Source organism: Halichoeres trimaculatus, unplaced genomic scaffold, assembly GCF_033239565.1.
Source record: "Halichoeres trimaculatus isolate MK-OKI-2021-1 unplaced genomic scaffold, fHalTri1.1 fHalTri1_scaffold_15, whole genome shotgun sequence".
Classification (NCBI taxonomy): Eukaryota; Metazoa; Chordata; class Actinopteri; order Labriformes; family Labridae; genus Halichoeres; species Halichoeres trimaculatus.
This window is the reverse complement of record NW_027437193.1, coordinates 24,644,259-24,663,040: the sequence shown is the minus strand read 5'-3', so window position 1 is coordinate 24,663,040 and position 18,782 is coordinate 24,644,259. Positions and strand designations below refer to the sequence as shown.

Here is an 18,782-nt window from a genome sequence, read left to right as displayed (position 1 = left end):
TAACTGCTAATGACTGTCTTCAAAATTCTTGCACCTCCCTGAAGCAGCCGTGTTTACATCGTTAGTTTATTTTGTACTTTTCTTACTTTTTAAAGTTTGTGCAAATTAAGATTGATTACAAGATGATTAAACAAACAAACAAGAAAGACTTGATGGCACACATTTCTGTTGGTTTGATTTTCAGACAGTTTACTTGTGGTAATGGAGCCAGAGAGTCATCCAGAGAAAGAAGTGATGAAAGATGACAACAACACACATCTTCCTCCTACAAAATGTAAAAAGAGAGGCCAGTGGGCCAACAAAAGGGAGTTTCTGCTCGCAGTAGTTGGAGAAATCATTGGTCTGGGCAATGTTTGGAGATTTCCATACCTCTGCTTCAAAAATGGAGGAGGTAAGATTTGGAAATATTTCTGTAATTTTTTTTTTTTTTTTTTTTTTTACACACATGATTTTTTTAAATGTACTCTTGGCTGAATCTGGAGCAGGACTGAAACATGTGTGTTTGCTGTTGAAGGCTTCTTTGAGATGAAGAAGCTCTATGACTAGAGCTTTGCTGGTTAAAGAGCAAAACAAAAACAAGCTGGATTTAATGTTTAAGCTGCCATGTGAACGCTTCACTGATCCCCTGGGAAGAGTTCAATGGGTGTGCATTTGTGATATTCAGACATTTATTGGGATAAAGCAAATATCATGACCGAAGGCTGTGATGGGCAAACTGCTGAAGCGACATAAACTTTCTTGGCACTTTTGGTTAACCAAGCAATGGTACTAGAGTAGAGTTTTCAAAGTTTTGTTGTTTACTCTAAGAATTGTGTGCAGTTATGATTTTTAAACCATCTCATCACTCTGCATCCTGCGAAAAGTATCTTTTAACACAGAAAATGAGATCTGTGTTAATTTTCTTCCAAAACAAATACATGCTTTGGCAAGAGTGGCTTGCGGGAAATGCAGTCCTCACCTTAGAAAAAAATTGCTACGATGGAGTTACATGAAACATGAAAGACTCACTGTCTTTGAAGGTCTCACCAGCACAAAGAATAGATACAAACACAACATTAAGGAAAACAAGAACCCACAGTTTGAATAAAACTGTACTGATGAATTTTTTTGTTTTGTTTTGTTTTTACCTCAGTTTTTGCGTTCTCATAATTCCGATTCATAGGAGTTTTCTTGGTGCCATATGTTTTCTTCCTGTTCACCTTTGGGATCCCCACCTTCTTCCTGGAGGTTTCTTTAGGACAGCTGACTGGTCAGGGTGGAATCACGTGTTGGAGAAAAATATGTCCTTTATTTGAAGGTACGACTAGCTTCGTCAGATACTTGAACAGGATAAAATTTAGTTGAATGTAAACAAAGTTCATATTGTATTAATCTTATGTGTGTTGGTGTTAATTTTCCTCAGGTATCGGCTTTGGCAGCCTGTTACTGATGCTTTACACTGTGATGTATTATATTGTCATACTGGCCTGGGCCTTCCTCTACCTCTTCTCCACCTTCCATGATGTCCTGCCCTGGGCCAGCTGTAACAACACCTGGAACACAGGTAGACTTAAAGGAAACTTAAAGGAAATTTAAAAGTGTTAGAGCTGCCTGAAAACTTTGAGGTGATTTGAGCTGATAAAATGAGATTAACTTGGAATTGAAATATTATTTAAGTTAAAGTCTTAACATTTGTTGAGTTGACGAAACAAGAAAATACTGAGTTATAACTGCACTCTAGGGGTGACCAACATTTGTCAAATACATTTTTATTGCTTTACCAAACTTCATTCTGACCCGTCATTCTTCCTTTCCACCACTAGAGGCCTGTACTAATTATCGACTGGATCCTTCATCTGTGGTCAACATTTCCCAGAATGCATCGTCCTCAGTTCAAGAATTCTGGCAGTACGTGACTAAAATGAAACTACCCAATCTTGAAAATGCAGATTTTAGGTCACTGTTGTGGATAGTGTTTCTAAATGTGTCTTGTGTTCAGGAGGAGAGTCCTGGGTTTGTCTGGAGGAATAGAGGAGCTGGGTGGTGTCCGCTGGGACCTGGCTGGATGTCTTCTTTTGAGCTGGATTATTTGTTATTTCTGTATTTGGAAAGGTGTCAAGTCTGCAGGAAAAGTAAGCCAACAAACAATTTTCATTTGGTTTAATTTTAAACTTTTATTTAATCTGGTTACTCTGGAAACTCAGCTCTATGTGCACATGATTATTGTTCATGTAGCTGGTCCTAGAGAACAACATGAAAACTACTTGTACAGTACCAGCTATGAGAGTTTATTGAGGATTATTACAAGAAAGCTACATATTGTTGATGGCTAAATTTGCAGAATCTGCTGCGTCATCTTTATAAAGGATGGAATGAAAACCATTCAAAGAGAAACTATTGTTAGTAGTACAAACGGTGGAAAACCACTGGGCCCAAAATAGAGCCCTGTGGCACACCTCTGACAATCAACAAAACCTCAGCTTCGCCCTGACCTTATTTAACAAGTCGACACCTCTCAAACACATCATTGTAATAATAATTTTAAACCCTTCCTGCCTTATCCAGGTCGTCTACTTCACTGCCACATTTCCTTACGTCATGATGACTGCTCTTTTGATCCGTGGTGTGACCCTGCCTGGAGCCACAGATGGCATTCGATTTTACCTCTCCCCTGACCCATCTCGCCTAGCTGATCCTCAGGTAAGACACAACTCTTGACAACTTATAATTCAGCATCTCAATCACAAAAAAGCTTACATTTAATCTGTTTTTACTCCCATTGTTGCATCTTTTCCGGGAGAAAAAATAATAATTCATGAACTTATCTGATAATGTCTCAGAGAGTCGTTGAACTTAGTTTGATTTAAGTCCGACATTTCACCGCATAGAAGAAGTCCTGCACTGGAGGTCACGCACTGAAGCCATTTAAAAAAAATGCATCTAAAATTCACATTTCATCGTCATTCTGCTGCTTCTCTCGATGTTAAGATCTTTACGTTTTCAGTTTTTACATCTCTTTAAGCTGCTCTGACATGAGAAGGTAACAGGGTAAAAGTGCAAAGGAGCATCTGGACAGTAAACATTTTCATATGGCTGATGTTTGTGATTACAATTAAAAAATAAAAAACAGAATACAGAGGATCATTTCAATGTTTGAAGGTGTGGATGGATGCTGGGAGCCAGATTTTATTCTCCTATGCTGTCTGCACAGGCTGTTCAGCATCCCTGGGGAGCTACAACAAATACAACAACAACTGCTACAAGTGAGGAAAAATAATATTTATCCCCTTCATTCTTTTTTTGTAAAGACTGACGTTTCATTATTTATTTTCTTTATAGAGACGCGTTTGCTTTGTGCCTGTTGAATAGTGCCACCAGCTTCTTCGCTGGGTTTGCAATATTTTCTGTCCTAGGCTTCATGTCATATGAGCTGGGTGTCGACATCTCAACCGTGGCTGAATCAGGTTTGATTTGAAACCATCTTAGCAGCGTCACTTTGTACAGTACTGTACTACTACTACTACTACTACTACTACAACTACTTTAACAAGTAATAAATTCTGGTATCCTCTGCTTGTAGGTCCTGGCCTGGCTTTCATTGCATATCCCCGGGCAGTAGCCATGATGCCTCTGCCTCAACTTTGGGCTGCCTTCTTCTTCATCATGATCATCTTCCTCGGGCTGGACAGCGAGGTAGAGTTTCAGTGTTGGACTAAGTTCATAGACATAGCCATGTTTCATAGCCATCAGTGAAAGGGGTTTTACTTTTTAAGCATGTCTCACTAGGGATAGGTACCAAATTAGGTACTTTTATAGGTACCGACCGAATTCTGTCAAAAGTACTGGGTACCGATTCACATGAAATCAAAAGGTACCATGTTTAGGTACCTAAATGCATTCTAGTGACCTAGTGGAAGAGTGGGTGATTTTCCATACTGGACATGAACAAAGCATTAAGGTTATATATTGAAGAATAAATATGTTGAATTAAAAAAAAAACATTATTGAACAAATTGTTATTTTTTTTCCACATAAACACAAAAAAGTACCTAAAATTGGTGCCGTTGAGTACCGGAACCGATTGGCAGGTACTGGGCATTGGTACTGTATTGTTTCAAATGTGAAAGGTGTCCATCCCTATGTCTTACATGTTATTGAACCAAAAGAAAACCATCTGTTGATGCTCATAGCCATTTTAAGTGATTCAGAGCTACAAGATATAAGTAAACAATAGACAAAAAAACAAACAAACAAAAAAACAACAAAAAAAAAACAAAGAGAACTTTAAACCCTAACCTTGACAAATATGTCGTGGAAGGCATTAATCATTGATCCACTTTTCTTTTTATAGATTTGGACATTAATACCAAACCAAAAGTTAACACCTGTAGTTAGCTGTTTGTCATATCCACTGCAGTAAATTCATGTGGATGATAAATGAGAATCATAGTACCTTTTAGTTTGGGGCATTATTTTGAAATGTTTAAAGTAATGTTAGTGCTATTTCTTTCACAATATCATTAAGTAATTTTACTAATGCATGCTCAAAAAGCTTCATGAACATAGCTACCTTATTTTTAGAACCACTGCATTGTTGCGGTGCAGTTGTTCTGCCATATTTGTTTGCTTGTAAGTCAGCGATGATGGAAACTTAATGTTCTGAAAGCACCATGTTTTGTTGTTTAGATCGATGGAAGCTGTAAGTGCAGTCTCTTCATTCAGGCTTGTTTGATTTACACTCAGTCATGTTTGATTTTTTGCGTCTCTAGCAGTGAAACTGTTTTCTCCTACAGTTTGTTTATCTGGAAGCCCTGGTCACAACCGTATCAGACTTATATCCATCCTTCTTCTACGTTGGTCACAGACGTAAACTACTACTGCTGCTCACCTGTGCTCTGTCTTTTCTTGTTGGACTTTCTATGGTCACTGAGGTGGGTTTGCTTTTTCAAACATCATTTATCCTTGCTTATCTTATCTTTATTTTATTTATATTTTTATTTTTTTGGTCACTGTGTTTGAGCTTGTGTTGGAAGCTTGAGTCTCTTCTTTGAACTGCTTTATCAAAACCATCAGACACAGGGAAATCTTTAGAGGCACCAACCAAATCCAATGAAAACCCATTCACAGCAATATTGAGCACTCAAAACAACTCACTGATGGTGCTGAAGGGTTGATAAAGTTTTAGATGAATGGAAAAAATGTGGAATTCTGACAAGGAGACTATTATTTTAACCCAGCTCATCAAGTTTGAGGAGGAAGATTGTTGGAGGAAGTATGTAATGATTAACCCTCTGAATGAATGAATTATGGAAACCTGTGTCAAGATTGTTTCCTTCAGTGCTTTTCTCTTTGGGCATAAAACCAGACTGTCAGTATAATATAGACAGGAAGGGATATGGCAGCAGTGGTCCACAGTTGAGTCTGTCTGGTGGTCAGTTTGGGGTCTGAGAAAATTTGTTTGCAGTTACACTGACTGACCACTGAATGACCCTCAAAGGAGAGTAGCAGCAGAGAGTTTACAGATGCAAGAAACTTTCAGTGCTGGGAATTTTTTAATCTACTGTACATCACTTGAATTGATCCCCTTGGGTGAAGGGTACACACATTTTATCCTTCAGCTCTCACAATAAGAAAGCTCAAAGAGAATCTTTACCGAGGAAATGGTTATAAAAGTTAGTCAGCAGCATTTTGTGGTAGTGGTAAATAAATGATTGACTTCATGAGTAACACAGAGACAGACTGTAAGTATTCATTTCTGGTCATTGCTAACTGTACCCTCTTGTTCTTTTTCTTCCTCTCATGCAGGGAGGTCTGTACGTGTTCCTGCTCTTTGACTACTACGCCTGCAGTGGGATCCCATTGATAGGTTTTGCTATTCTGGAGTCTGTGTGTGTGGGATGGGTGTACGGTGAGCTGCATTTCAAATCTCACTTGAACATCAAGCAGCCAGCACCTCATACTCACCCTAGCCACCCCAACAAAGAAAATCCTTTTTACAAGATGCTTTGATTTGTTCCTATGTCCAACCTCACAATAACTATGAATGATGAACTACCAGACATGTCCAAATTCCCTTTAAGCCCCCTTTAACTCAGCTTAACTTTGTTTATGTAGCACAAAACCATGAAGCAGCATGAAACCCAAAGTGCTGCTCAACAAAAAAAAAAAGAAGTATGGACAGCAACAGTTTGAAAAACTGAAATAATTATAAAATTGTATAAAATAAATAAATAAAATAAAATCACAGGGGGAAAAACATTGTCTGATTTTAACAATATTTCTAGGATGACAAAACAAATTGCTTATAAACTTGTAAAAAATGTAAATTAACAAAAGCAATCCCTAATTTTTAACATCTGTTTAATTCTACACCATAAAACCTCCCAGCTTTGGCTCTAATATATAAATAAATCTCAGTTTTTTCTCATGTAGTTTTTACTCATCAACACACTGATGTCTGTGAGACTGAAGTGCTTTTGGGACGTGTAGAGTTGGGTGTCATCGGCATATATAAATAATAATTGCATGATGATGTGCAATAATGTTTCCAAGCATTAACATTTATACCTGTATTCAAATGACCCATGAATAACACAAGTGTCTGTCTGCAGGTGCTGATAATTACTACAACAACATTAAAGACATGATTGGCTATCGCCCTTCACCTTATATGAAGTATTGCTGGAGGTTCATCATCCCATGTGTGTCTACAGTGAGTAAATAAAATAACAGGAGCATTTGTTTCTTTAAAATTATTTTGTGACTTTGATGTAAAGAGCACTATAAAACATAAAGGAGCTTCATTGTTCTGTTTCCTCAGGGCATACTGCTCTTCTCTCTGCTGCAATTCACTCCTCTGAGGTACAACAACAGCTACGAGTATCCTTGGTGGGGTTACGCTCTGGGTCTTTTCCTGGCTCTGACTTCAGTCCTCACGGCTCCGCTGTGGATCATCTACACCGTGGCTGTGACACCAGGAACTCTGAGACAGGTGCCCTGAATTTCACGCTGATCACAGTCCTGTTAAAGTGTTTCACCTGTTGTCATGTTGATGACAGATTTATTTCTTTTCCTCCGACAGAGACTAAAAGTTGCCACGACTCCAGCGGATGATTTGTTAAGAGCAAAGAAAAATGTGGACTCTGAAACTTGTCCATCCTCCAAAGATTATGAAATGTGTGCTTTAAACAGATAGAAAAGGTCAATTTTCTAAAATATAAAGAGTTTTAAATCCTATCTTTATCCTGTGAGATATTAACAGAATAAAAACCCAATCAATATTTACTTTGTAAAACTAATATTTTACCCCTTAAAAGAGTCTCATAAAATATATTCATGTTGTTGACTGATTTAAAGAATTTTTACAAATTATAAACCTTTGTAAAAACAAGTAACTATTTCAACATTTCAACTCTTTATTAGACACCCTCCCCCATTTTTGCTAACATTAAAATTTCCATTACCATTAGCTTGTAAACTATGATTCACAAATTATTATATGTAAAGATTTTCAGTGTATCTAACCCTATGTATCAGGGAATCTGTAAATAGCTGTGTCTGATTTTTATTTCACATTTATTTAATAAATACTTGAAAGAAGTTAAAGCGAGTGAAGTATCAGCTCTTTTCCCTACTTCATAAGGTAACACACAGCATGGGTATGTATGGCAGATAGAGAAATTAAATTATTTTTGACCTTCACTATTTATAAAATAAATTTATCAACATATATATATATATATATATATATATATATATATATATATATATATATATATATATATATATATATATATATATATATATATATATAATTTCCACTTTGAACAAACGTGTATTTACAGATCTGAGGCGCAGGTCTATGAGATTCACTGATAAAATTTTATATTTATAAACACACAGTAGCCAGATTAGGAGCACACAGTCATTATTTTTATTATTCTGTTACACATGTTTAGTTTTATGAAAATCCAGCTTTCAATTTCACATTTCTAACGTTTCCCTCTCTACCGAGCACTTTACTTCTCTGATCCAGCCAGCAGAGGGCGATAGATGTCAGATATTAGACACTGAAGGCAGGCGTCCTGTTTCAGTCTGTGGCTGTGAGTGTAGCTCATTTTGTCACAGTGTAATAATATATATCTGGTCCTGGTATTTAATCTGTGAGTTTAGTGTTTTTTTTTTCCCAAATATTAAATTTCACTGCAGGTGTTGAAACAGAGAGTTACCAAAAAGGAAGCAGAAAAGAGTGAAAAGTTTCACTATGTCTAAGGGAATGGCGAAAACACACACACATACTGTAGAGCATTTTCATTTACTTAGATTCATAAAACTCTGTTAAAAAGGAACACACACACACACACACACACACACACACACACACACACACACCAAATTCTAGATTTTCATTTACGGTAAGTTAAAAAAGAAAATCAGTCTTAACAACAAATGAAAAGAAAAGTTTTGTGAAATGCTGTAATACCTGGTAACTGTTTTATCAAAGTATTATAATACACACCTCACAGAGCAGTCGGACAGCAGCAGCCTTCCTTTGTAAACTTAAAAGCTGCAGCGGCTGCAGGTGCAAACCATTTGCCATTGATGCAAAATGATGCGTTTTGGCTATAGCATATAAGAAGCTATTCAGGAAAACAACTTTAAAATCAGTGAGATTAAAAATTGATCAAAAGCTTCCTTATTCTTTTAAAAATAGTCTAAATAATAAAAATAGCATTTTTAAAATTAGGCCAAAAAAGTGATTTTGGCAGCATTCTTTTTTTTTTTTTTTTAATTACACTGATAAAAAAATATATAGAGAATACAATGTGTATCATGAAGGATTTGTAATGTCATATATTTGCTCAATGTAATCTAAAAAGTAGCACTGTTTGATTCTTGTTGCTAAAGTCTGTTCACTGAATTAATTTAAAAAACGTTTACAGGGTTACACACTTTTTTTCACCATGATACCATTTTTGAGGTATCACTCATCACTTGGTGTTATACTTAGATCTTCCAAAACCAATCAACCAATCAGCATCCTGTTCTGTGACTCTAAGGAAAAGAAATCTGAATATTTCCTAAAGATCTATTCGATAAAAAAAAATCAAAACAAACTCTGAACTTCACATAAGGAAATAAAAGCGTCACCAAAATCTCATGTTCCCGACACACAAGCACACATTTCATCTGAGCACATTTTCCAATAAAGTACTTTTTCTTTGCAAATTTAACACAGAGCCACGGCTGGAAGAAAAATGGGACGAGGTGTGCGAGCTGAAAGCCTTAAGACTGTGTGACAAGCGTGATAAATGCAGCAGGCGCTGACACCACCATGGAAAAAGACAAAAGATACCTTTGTCTTGTCACAATAATCCTAATCTGTTTGAAGATGGGGCCACATTAGAGAGAGAGAGACGGGGAAAAAAACAGAAGCAGATTGGTGGTCAGCAGTGATGAATGTTGCTACATCAGAAACCAGGCTCAGTATGATGTTTCTCTCTAATGGCCTGATTGCTCAATTAATTCTGCGGCCCGTTCTTTGCCAGCCCCCTTTAATGTGGAAACGGCTATATTTTCTCCCAGATTAGTATAGATACAGGCTGACAGTCTGCACTGCTCAAGGTATTTGGGAGGTATAATTCATTCATAATGCCACAATTCAGCCCATCTATCATCTCGGCTTTTTCATCCGCTAACTTGCCGCTCGCTCCCTCCTCTCATTCCAGGCTCCTGGCTCTTCTGGGGCGGCTGCGTTTGTGTATTTCTGTAACCGTGTGTGTGTGTGTGTGTGTTTGGGCGAGATGTGATGTGTGAAGATGTGAATTGTGTGTGTGTGGTGTGTGGGGCACACAAGGTTGTGAGGTCGCCAGCTTCTTCTTCTTCTGATGAATTAGCTGGCATATGCAAGCGATGAATTACCAGGCAAAGAGAGTCAATTATCCCCAGAAAAGAAAAAAAAAAAGCGAAACATGGACCCTGCATGCGCCTGTGGCCCCGGGGTCCCTTTTCCAATTCAGAGAGTGATTTTCCCAAAATGTGGAGTGGAGGGGGAGAAAAGAGAAGCAGCCTTGAAGGAGCATGGGCCGGTGATGAGGAGAAGGAAAAAAGGAGAGAGAATGAATGAAACCAGGAATCATTTATGTCTCTTCTCCTTTTTTCCCTCTTTCTTATCGAATGTAGAAAGAAAAAAATGGTGTGAAAATGCAAAAGGCTATTAACTGGCCTTCAGAGTGCACAGATGCCACTTATGATGGATGAGCGTGGGATTTAGAAAGGCCTCCTGTCAAACAGCTCCTGGACTGGCCCTCACTCCTCTCTGCTATCAAAACTGTATCAGCACCCCTGGTGGAAACAGGCCGGAGTGGAAGACATTTGTAATAAACTGAAGCAGGTGGGAAAACACATGATCAAAGTGTCCCCTGCCGTTTATTCCCTTTTTCAATTCTAACCTCTCTGAGAGCAAATAGAGTCTTTTAATGTTGTAGCGAATGAGAAAAAGGTGTAGCAGTCACACTATGAGCTCTAAGAGTCACGCCAGTATCGACCTGACACTAAGAAAAGAGATCATTAGCAGAAATCAGATGGTTCCTATGGATAGAGTTAGTGTGTACTGTGTGTGTACTATTTTTAAACAGTTCAGCTGACTTACAGCTGCCATGTTGGTTTTCTGTGTTACCATATTTGAAGAGGAATGAGGGGTTAGCAAATGCCCAGTCATCATAGCTAAACAGTCCAATGTTAGATCAGTAGCTTGTGCCAACAGATCAAACAAACTTAAAATAGCTGGGCGGAAGAAAATCCAACTAGTTATGTGACAAAATGCTTTCCTAAATTCAACTACTGTTGCTTGTACTGCTGTTATCCTGGCATCAGTAATCTTGTGGTAACAAAAAAATTGTGGAAAAAAAATTAACTTCTACCATAAGTTAAATTTTTACAATAAAAGGTGTAATATGCATTTATAAATATATTATAATTGTTGAAGGCATGTTGTGATCCCATCTTAGAGTTTTGTAGCCCCCACTTTGGAAACTGATTCAACCTTTGAGTATCTGAAAGTGAGATTTAGACTCACCTCTTGTTCATGTCTCTGGTCAGAAAGCAGCACTGGAAAACTTAAAACTACCTGTACTTTTAAATGTTTCTTGGATGCTAAAGTACCTTTGTTGATTAATCTTACAAAGTATGGGAATGGGAGCCAGGCTGTGGACCCCTGCAGACAGAGCTGGCTCTATCATTAGCCTGAATTCATTTTAATTAACTCCCATCTAAACATTGATATTGTGAAAGAGGACACTTGGAATTTTCCTGAACTTAGTGATCAGAGAGTTACTTTTTTTTTTTTTTTTTTTTGCTCTGTTGGTGAGTGCATCACACTGAGCTGACACCACTTTAAAAATCAAATCAAAACAAAACAAAACAAAACAAAACAAAACAAAACAAAACAAAACAAAACAAAACAAAACAAAACAAAACAACAAAAATAAAGCAAAAAACATAAAAAACAAGCACACAAAACATACCCCCAATAAATAAATAAATAAATAAATAAATAAATAAATACAATAAAATAGAATAAAAATAAAGCAAAAAACCCTAAAAAACCAAACAAAAAATAAAACAAACAAAAGCCCCCAAAACAAACAAACAAACAAACAAACAAACAAACAAACAAACAAACAAAAGCTCTAATAGTATAGACTTTTGGTGCAACTTGGACACATCATCAGTAATGACTCCAGGGTTTATTGGGTGTTCCGGGTCTCACAACATCAAACACCCTTGCTAAGGAGACCCAGCCGGGGTGATCAAGTCCCAGCTTACTCCAAAAAATTGGGTGTTTTATAAAGGATTCGATACAATGGTAACAGGCCCCCATCTTAACCTATTAGAAACATGAGTCTGGTATCAGATTTTAAAATGAGCTTTCATATCTGTAGAACAATAATACTTCAGTTTTCCAATTTTGATTTGCTGTCTTTTAAACAGTTCTCATTACATATAAGCTTTAAACATTTTACAAACCATCAGGATCCATTTCTGTCAACATTATTTTGTGTTATCAAGATGATCAAAAATGTTATTGAGTATCACAGTAGTACCTACAAAGAACTCTTGTAGTTTCAGCAGTTTTGCAGAAGTACCAGAAGTGATTAGATGTCTTTGTTCCACATCTGCAGAACTTAGCATCCCTTTTGTTGTCCTGCCTGGACATAAGGTTGACATCAGTTTTTTATGGAAAAGGCTGCAGTTTTTGTGCGCCTAAAAGAGAGCAAACTTACTTCATGTATTTTTTTCCCCTAGGTTTTTGGACCCATGCCAAACGTCCAGAGTGTGGCGGACTCTGCTGTCTTTGTATTGGCCTTTGCCTAAAAATTGCACAACTATGCTTCATAGAAATTCAAAAATACAAAAAAATGGCTTAACTTACTAAATAGGACTGTGATTTGAGTATGAGCAAATCTCTTCTACAAGAAGCTCTTGACAGAGGCTGTCAAAAATTCACATGAAGTGCTCTTTCTCCAAGGCAACAGAGTTTCTAAGTGTTTCCCGCTTGTCAATGTTGGTCATCTGGACATTCGTTTTGGGGACATTCTCCATTGCTGTGTAAGTGCACAGGAACCAGGACTATGCATCCCCCCATCACTTGTACAAATACAAGATAGAGCAAAGAAACCAAAAGCAAAGAGCAAAGAACAGTACATACAGACAAAAAGAAAAAAGTTTGCAGCATTGTGTGAAAATACATTGCGAGTTTTCATATGTGTTTTCTCTTTATGCAGAAAAAGACAATAACTCTTTGAATTTATCATATTATGTGAGTCCAAATCAGTGGCTGAACCCGGCCACAGGAGTTAATCTTCCAGCGAGTTGCTTTAGATCGAGTAACTTAATCTCAACATTTGGACTCTCAATGTAACCAAACTGCTTCAACACCCGCAGAGAAAAGAGGATCATATAAACTCAGTGGAGCCGCACAGCCAAACGTCATTAACAGTTTTAAATCCTAAACTTTCTAACTGCCAACAGAAAACACATTAACAAAGAGTTCTTAAGTTCAGTTTTAAAGCAGAGTGAGTTAAATGCTTGGAAAGAGTTCAGAAAAGAGCGGTATAAGAATAAAACAAAAGATGATCGTATCCTCAGTTTGAGCTGGCACTGAGAGGCCAGCTGTAATATTATACAAGTCAAACCATGAGACAAGTGGAGGGAAGTAGAAAGATGTGAACAAATATTTAACGGAGACATTTACACAAACAAATGTGAGCCTTTTATCACCAATCATAAAAAACTACATAAACTCCATCAGCTAGAAGGTTGAAAATGGAACTACCCCGCTGGAGACAAGGTCGCATAAAACACAAACTTAACCCTCTAAAAAAGTTAGACATCGGAAAATATGTCAGCTAAAATACAGGCTTCTTTTTACAGTACTGGAAGTGCCTGACCTTGATGCTTACCAGCATCTTTCTCTGAATCGACACTTCTTATCATACATCTTTTGGATCAGCCGTTCAGGTTGGTTCAAGAGGCAAAAAAAAACAAATTAAAAAAAAAAAAAAAAAAATTGATAAACATATTAAAGTGGCTGACAGAGACCTGATGGTTCAGTAATAAGCTGCTCTATAACAAGTCTACCAGTCTGGCTGGATTATTTGACCCAATATAAATGTTTTGCATGTTGTTCCCCAGTAAGCAGTGGTGCAGATACTGAGCAGTTTCTGTGTTCTGCATGTGGAGTTGGTGCTACCACAGCTGTCTGAGGCAGTTACCACTCTATGATTACTGATGAAGACTGACACACTCTTGGTTCGAGCACTTCTGAAAAAAACAAAACAAAAACACTGCAAAGTTCCACCTATGATATAATCAGGAAAGTGATGTTTAAGTCACATCACTCTCTAGCCCTTTGCACATTTCCAGTTCAAGACAGGATGTTTATGTTGTGTCATAGTCATCAAAGTCGACCATTCAAGGTCATGAAGGAGGTTAAACACGGACAAGAAGGTGGTAAAGTCAAATATATGAGTCAGCAAGACAGAACCATGGTGTGTGTGTGTGTGTGTGTGTGTGTGTGTGTGTGTGTGTGTGTGTGTGTGTGTGTGTGTGTGTGTGTGTGTGTGTGTGTGTGTGTGGAGGAGCTCCTCCTGTGTGTTGTTATGCCCCTCTTTCTTCACTGTGTCAGGATATGAAATCACACTTGGACACCAACTACAGATGCCATAATCATTTTCTGTATTAGATACAAAACATAAAAAAGATCTTAAAATGTGAGGATACAGACATGTTAAAACCTGCAGTTCCTGGAGCGGCCACTTGAGGCTGGTGGCAAAAGCACCAGTAACAGCTTCCACACACATTGACAAAGACCAACACGCCTGAAGACTGATTCAAAAATAGGTTTGGCAGACAGAGTCCACAGGTTTGAGGTTAATGTAACCCACATTAATAAGCATGGGATGAAAAAATACAACAGCCATTAAAATGGACAACTACAGTGCTAAAATTGCAACAATATGATTAAAAGATGTTTTTGTACGTGTGAAATTGTTTGCAGACAGTCTTGATGGTTGTGTGATGACGTCCACATAAAGGGAATCAAGATGGCGAGCCAACCCAGACTGTATTTCAGAGCCCCTGCTTTGCCACTCCAGGGAGGAGACCCGCTGCACGCAGATAGACTTGGTGAAGAGTTGTAGGAGTGTCGGACATTTTCGGCCTCATTTTTTGGGGTTCTTTTGAACTGAACTCTCGGAAAAACATCTAGGTTTTTTTTAAAATTATTATTAGCTGAACTGAAACAAGATTGGATTCATACTTTCATTAATGTAAAGATAGTGATTTCTATTGTGTGTGGTATACTGTGTTTCTACTCTACTATATTTTGAAGTGTGATATTGATATTTTAGCCTGTGAAAATTGGGGAAAAAGTTAACTCAAGGAAAAAACTAAAAATAAAAAAACACAGAATAACCTATAACCTAAACTTAGATACTTAATCGAAGACTGGTCTAACTAAAATAACATTAACTGTCTAAAGAAACAAAAACAGATCTACCTGCTAAACTATTCCTAGCATAGTTTGGAGTCTAAAACAGGAAGTTGAACCTTAAAAAAATATATATTATTTTTTGTATCTTTGCTTACTTGATATTATCTTCAGGATTTTGTCTGTGTTGACCTGTTTGAGATCATTGAAGTTTCAACTTTTACATTGAAAGCATCTGGTCATCAGTCCATCTTTTACATCATTACTCCCGCTCCACTGAACCTAATACTGGTCCACTAGCTTTACTATTGTATAGAGGAATTATTTGTTTATCAACAACGGTGGATGCACGCGCAACTTGGGTGCAGAAGCACTGCGGAGTATAATGGTTTGTCAACCGATGTGGAGGAGTTAACCACCAAAAAACACATTTTTTAACTTAATGTCATCACTTTGACGGACGACAAAATGCTCCCAGGTTTGTGAAATAGCAGTGAGTGGACAGAAGAGATCAGCAAGTGGACAGATATTAGGTGGACAGAAGTTTTTAGTAGAGAAACCAGTGTGTACCCAGAAAGGAAACACAACTCTCACTCGATGCTCATGACGTCATTATCCATGGACACTTATCAGACTGTGACACACCCAGGACGTAAACATTGTTTCATAATATTCCCTAATTTTACTTTGGTCATAAAATCTGTTTCTGTTCATCATAATTTATAGGTTCACTCATTATTTACTGTCCATATTGAGTCCATGTTTGGTCAGAACCTCAGCCCCAAACCAACTTTTTCATTAAATAAACAAAGTCAAATCTGTATTTTGAGTATTAGCAGTTATTGTTGCTTGTTTTCAGTCAAACTTGGTTAACTGAGGTTGGATAAAGAATACACATTTAATTTCACACACGCAGACGTTGCTGGTGTTTCAGTGTAAAGTGTGACCCTGTTAACTGGTGACTCTCGGCCGTTAATCACGGCTGCCGTCGGCTGAAAGTCACCAGTTAGCATGGTGGCTATCAACGCCGAAATACCGCCTGTGCTGTAACGGTCGAAACTTGACAGAAGTTGCCTCTATTGTGTAGTATTGTTTTTGACAGCTGTCCACACAACAACCGTACACTTTGATGCTTCCAACAGGTTTAATTTAGTGTTTAAAAAACGCTAACTCGTCTGAATAAATCAAAACGCTGCCTCTGCAGTCAAGATGCGTGCGCAGCTATGATGACATAGACTGATAATCCCTCTATAGGTCGATACAAGTGCCATATTATACAGCCCAACATGAATAAAGTGGCGTGGGAAACGCAGGGACTCCTCAGTTTCATGACTCCAGCTGTCTGTCAGTCATGCAGCTTGTCAGACTGAACACGCAGCCAGTGTAAGTTGACAAATGAAGACAAAACGCAGCACAACAGAGTCGTTCTTTAGATGTAGCTGGTGTAATTCAGCCACCAGGTATTGTCAATTTAAAACTGAGGATAAACCAAACAGGAAAAAGACATTCAATGAGGATCTGTCGTGATTTAGGAAAATAATCACAGCAAACTCAGGATTTCATTTAATCACATTTTATTAACCTTACAACAATCAACAGTATCAAAAATGCATCACTCTCTGTAGAGATCTATCTACAAAGAAATAATTTTTATTCCAGTTTTCATTCAATTGTATTTATCTATTTATTGAGGTTTTTTACTTTTGAGTGTGGGCCAAACAATAGCAGCCCAGAGTTTCTGTCCTGACCAGCAGACTTCACATGCTCCTCTGTATGTGTGTGAGTGAATGTGTGGGCACAGTGGGAGTATTTGAGGATGGATGAGTTTTATCTTTTTTTCTTTCACTCCTGGACCTGCCTTAGGTGTTTGTTTTGGCGGCGAGATTTGGGAGTGATACTCTTTTTAAACCTCCTCCACAGAGAGATGTTTTCTCCTTGAGGTGTTTCTTTAACCATTTCAGGAGTTTCCTCTTCAGGCTCAGGTGTTTTCTGGACCATCTCAGGTGCTTCTTCCTCCAGCTTTGGTGTCTCCTCTGCCATCTCATGGGTTTCCTCGACCATCTCAGGTGTTGTTTGGATGGTCTCAGATATCTCCTGGATCAGGCTTGGAGTCTCTCCCTCTCTGTCTGCCTGGATGTTTTCTGGTTCAGGAGAGGGCTCTGCCTTTGCTTCAGACATGACATCCTGCATCATCATCCTCATTGCCTGGAGCTTTTCCAGCAGAGCCTGGTTGACCTCTTCCTGATCTTTTAGTTTGGAGGCCAGCTCGATGCAGCTGCTGGTCTTTTCTTCCACCTTCATCTTTAACGCCCCGTTCTCTGTTTTCAACTTCAGGACTTCTCTTTCCTTCTTCTGGAGGTTCTTCTCCACAGTGTCTTGTTCAGTGCTCAGAGTGTGAAAGAGCTTCATATCTTCCTCATGTATTTTGAGTTGAACAAGCTTGGCCTTCTCCAGGTCTTTTTGGAGACCGTCAGTCATCAGAACCTGATCCACCAGCTTTTTGTTTTGAGAGGCAACAAGGCTTTGGAGCTCTTGAATCATGTTGCTGTTGGTTGATGCCCCTGATGTTCTGATTAAGAGCTCCTCTTGCAGGGTCTTCACCTTCTGCTCCAACAAATGTTTGCCTGCTTCCAATTTTAAAGCATGTCCCAGGGCTTGACGAGATACCTCTTGAAGCTTGGACCTGAGTTCTTGTTTTTCTCTGTAGAGAATGTCAGCCCTGTACCTTTCAGCCTCCAGCTGTTTTTTCTGAGAGTCAACAAGATCTTGGAGCTGTTGCATTTTGGTATTATTTGGGTCTTCAGACTCTGCTCTGATCAAGACTTGTTCCTCTGCCTCCAGCTTCTCATCACACTTGGAGTCTTGGTTGGCTATCTCCTGGTGTATGAATCTGAGCTGCTCCCGCTCTTTGTAGAGGATCTCAGCCCTCTGTTTTTCAGCCTGCAGCTGGTTGTTGAGATCTGCAACAAGAGCTTGGAGCTCTTGCACCTCGGTTTGATGAGCTGAGATCTCTTTCTTGGAGGGTGCTGTTGTTGGCGTCGACAAACGCAGCTCCGGCTTCTCTTTGTCTCCCTCCTTCTTTGGGTTTGGAGCCATGCTGTTATCCCGGCAGGCTCCGTTTTCCCTGTGGTCGGTGGTCTGTTGCCCAGCCCCCTTCTTCACAATGTTAGCCCAGCTAAGGGTTTCTGATTGCACTTTGACTGACATTGCTAAATGTAGTCAAATGAGTGTCTGAAATGTCGACTAGTTTGATGAGTACAGTGCTAAATGGCGTGCTGTGTCAGGTTTGATCTCTGTAGATAGAGTATCTGTGATCTTGTGAGTGATCTCAGGGTCTACATTCCATGGCCTCTGTGACGCTCCAGAGTTCTAGAATTATGTCTCGTTCGTATCTGGAACTGCCGTTTCAAATCAAAACAAACTGTCTGGCTCCACATCAGAACTAAACTAAATGGCTCCCCTATCACCAACATAGAGCCTAACCAAGACTGTACATAGATTAGACAGCGTGACTCTGCCTTTTATGAATATATGGTTTTGAAGCCAAAATACCCCTGTCTGAGGCTCTGCCATGGTGCAGCCAGAGTCAGCATAGTAGAAAACCTGTGTGGAGTAGGGTGACCAGTGCTTACAATCCATATGTGGGACAAGGGGTGTGTTTGTGTGGGACAATGTGGGACAATGTGGAACACGTTACTTCAATGCTGAAACGTGGGCTAAATTTCTAAATAATGTCCATCTAACCTGAAAGATTAATATTTCTATTAAGACCATAGACTGAAAAAAAAATGGACATCATCTAGCTTGGCTC

The 18,782-nt window shown here is 38.6% G+C and overlaps 1 protein-coding gene across 1 annotated transcript; it reads left to right on the top strand.

Annotated features, from left to right (window-relative positions):
* Positions 1–201: 201 nt before the first annotated feature.
* On the top strand, positions 202–7,174 carry LOC141804279 (sodium- and chloride-dependent GABA transporter 2-like). The gene is made up of 14 exons (XM_074688622.1): positions 202–391; positions 1,163–1,297; positions 1,403–1,543; positions 1,803–1,887; positions 1,979–2,111; positions 2,545–2,679; positions 3,139–3,242; positions 3,319–3,443; positions 3,560–3,672; positions 4,773–4,910; positions 5,785–5,887; positions 6,591–6,691; positions 6,800–6,970; positions 7,061–7,174. Exons 1-14 carry the CDS (start codon positions 202–204, stop codon positions 7,172–7,174), a joined length of 1,788 nt encoding a protein of 595 aa, XP_074544723.1.
* The last annotated feature ends 11,608 nt before the right edge of the window (positions 7,175–18,782 follow it).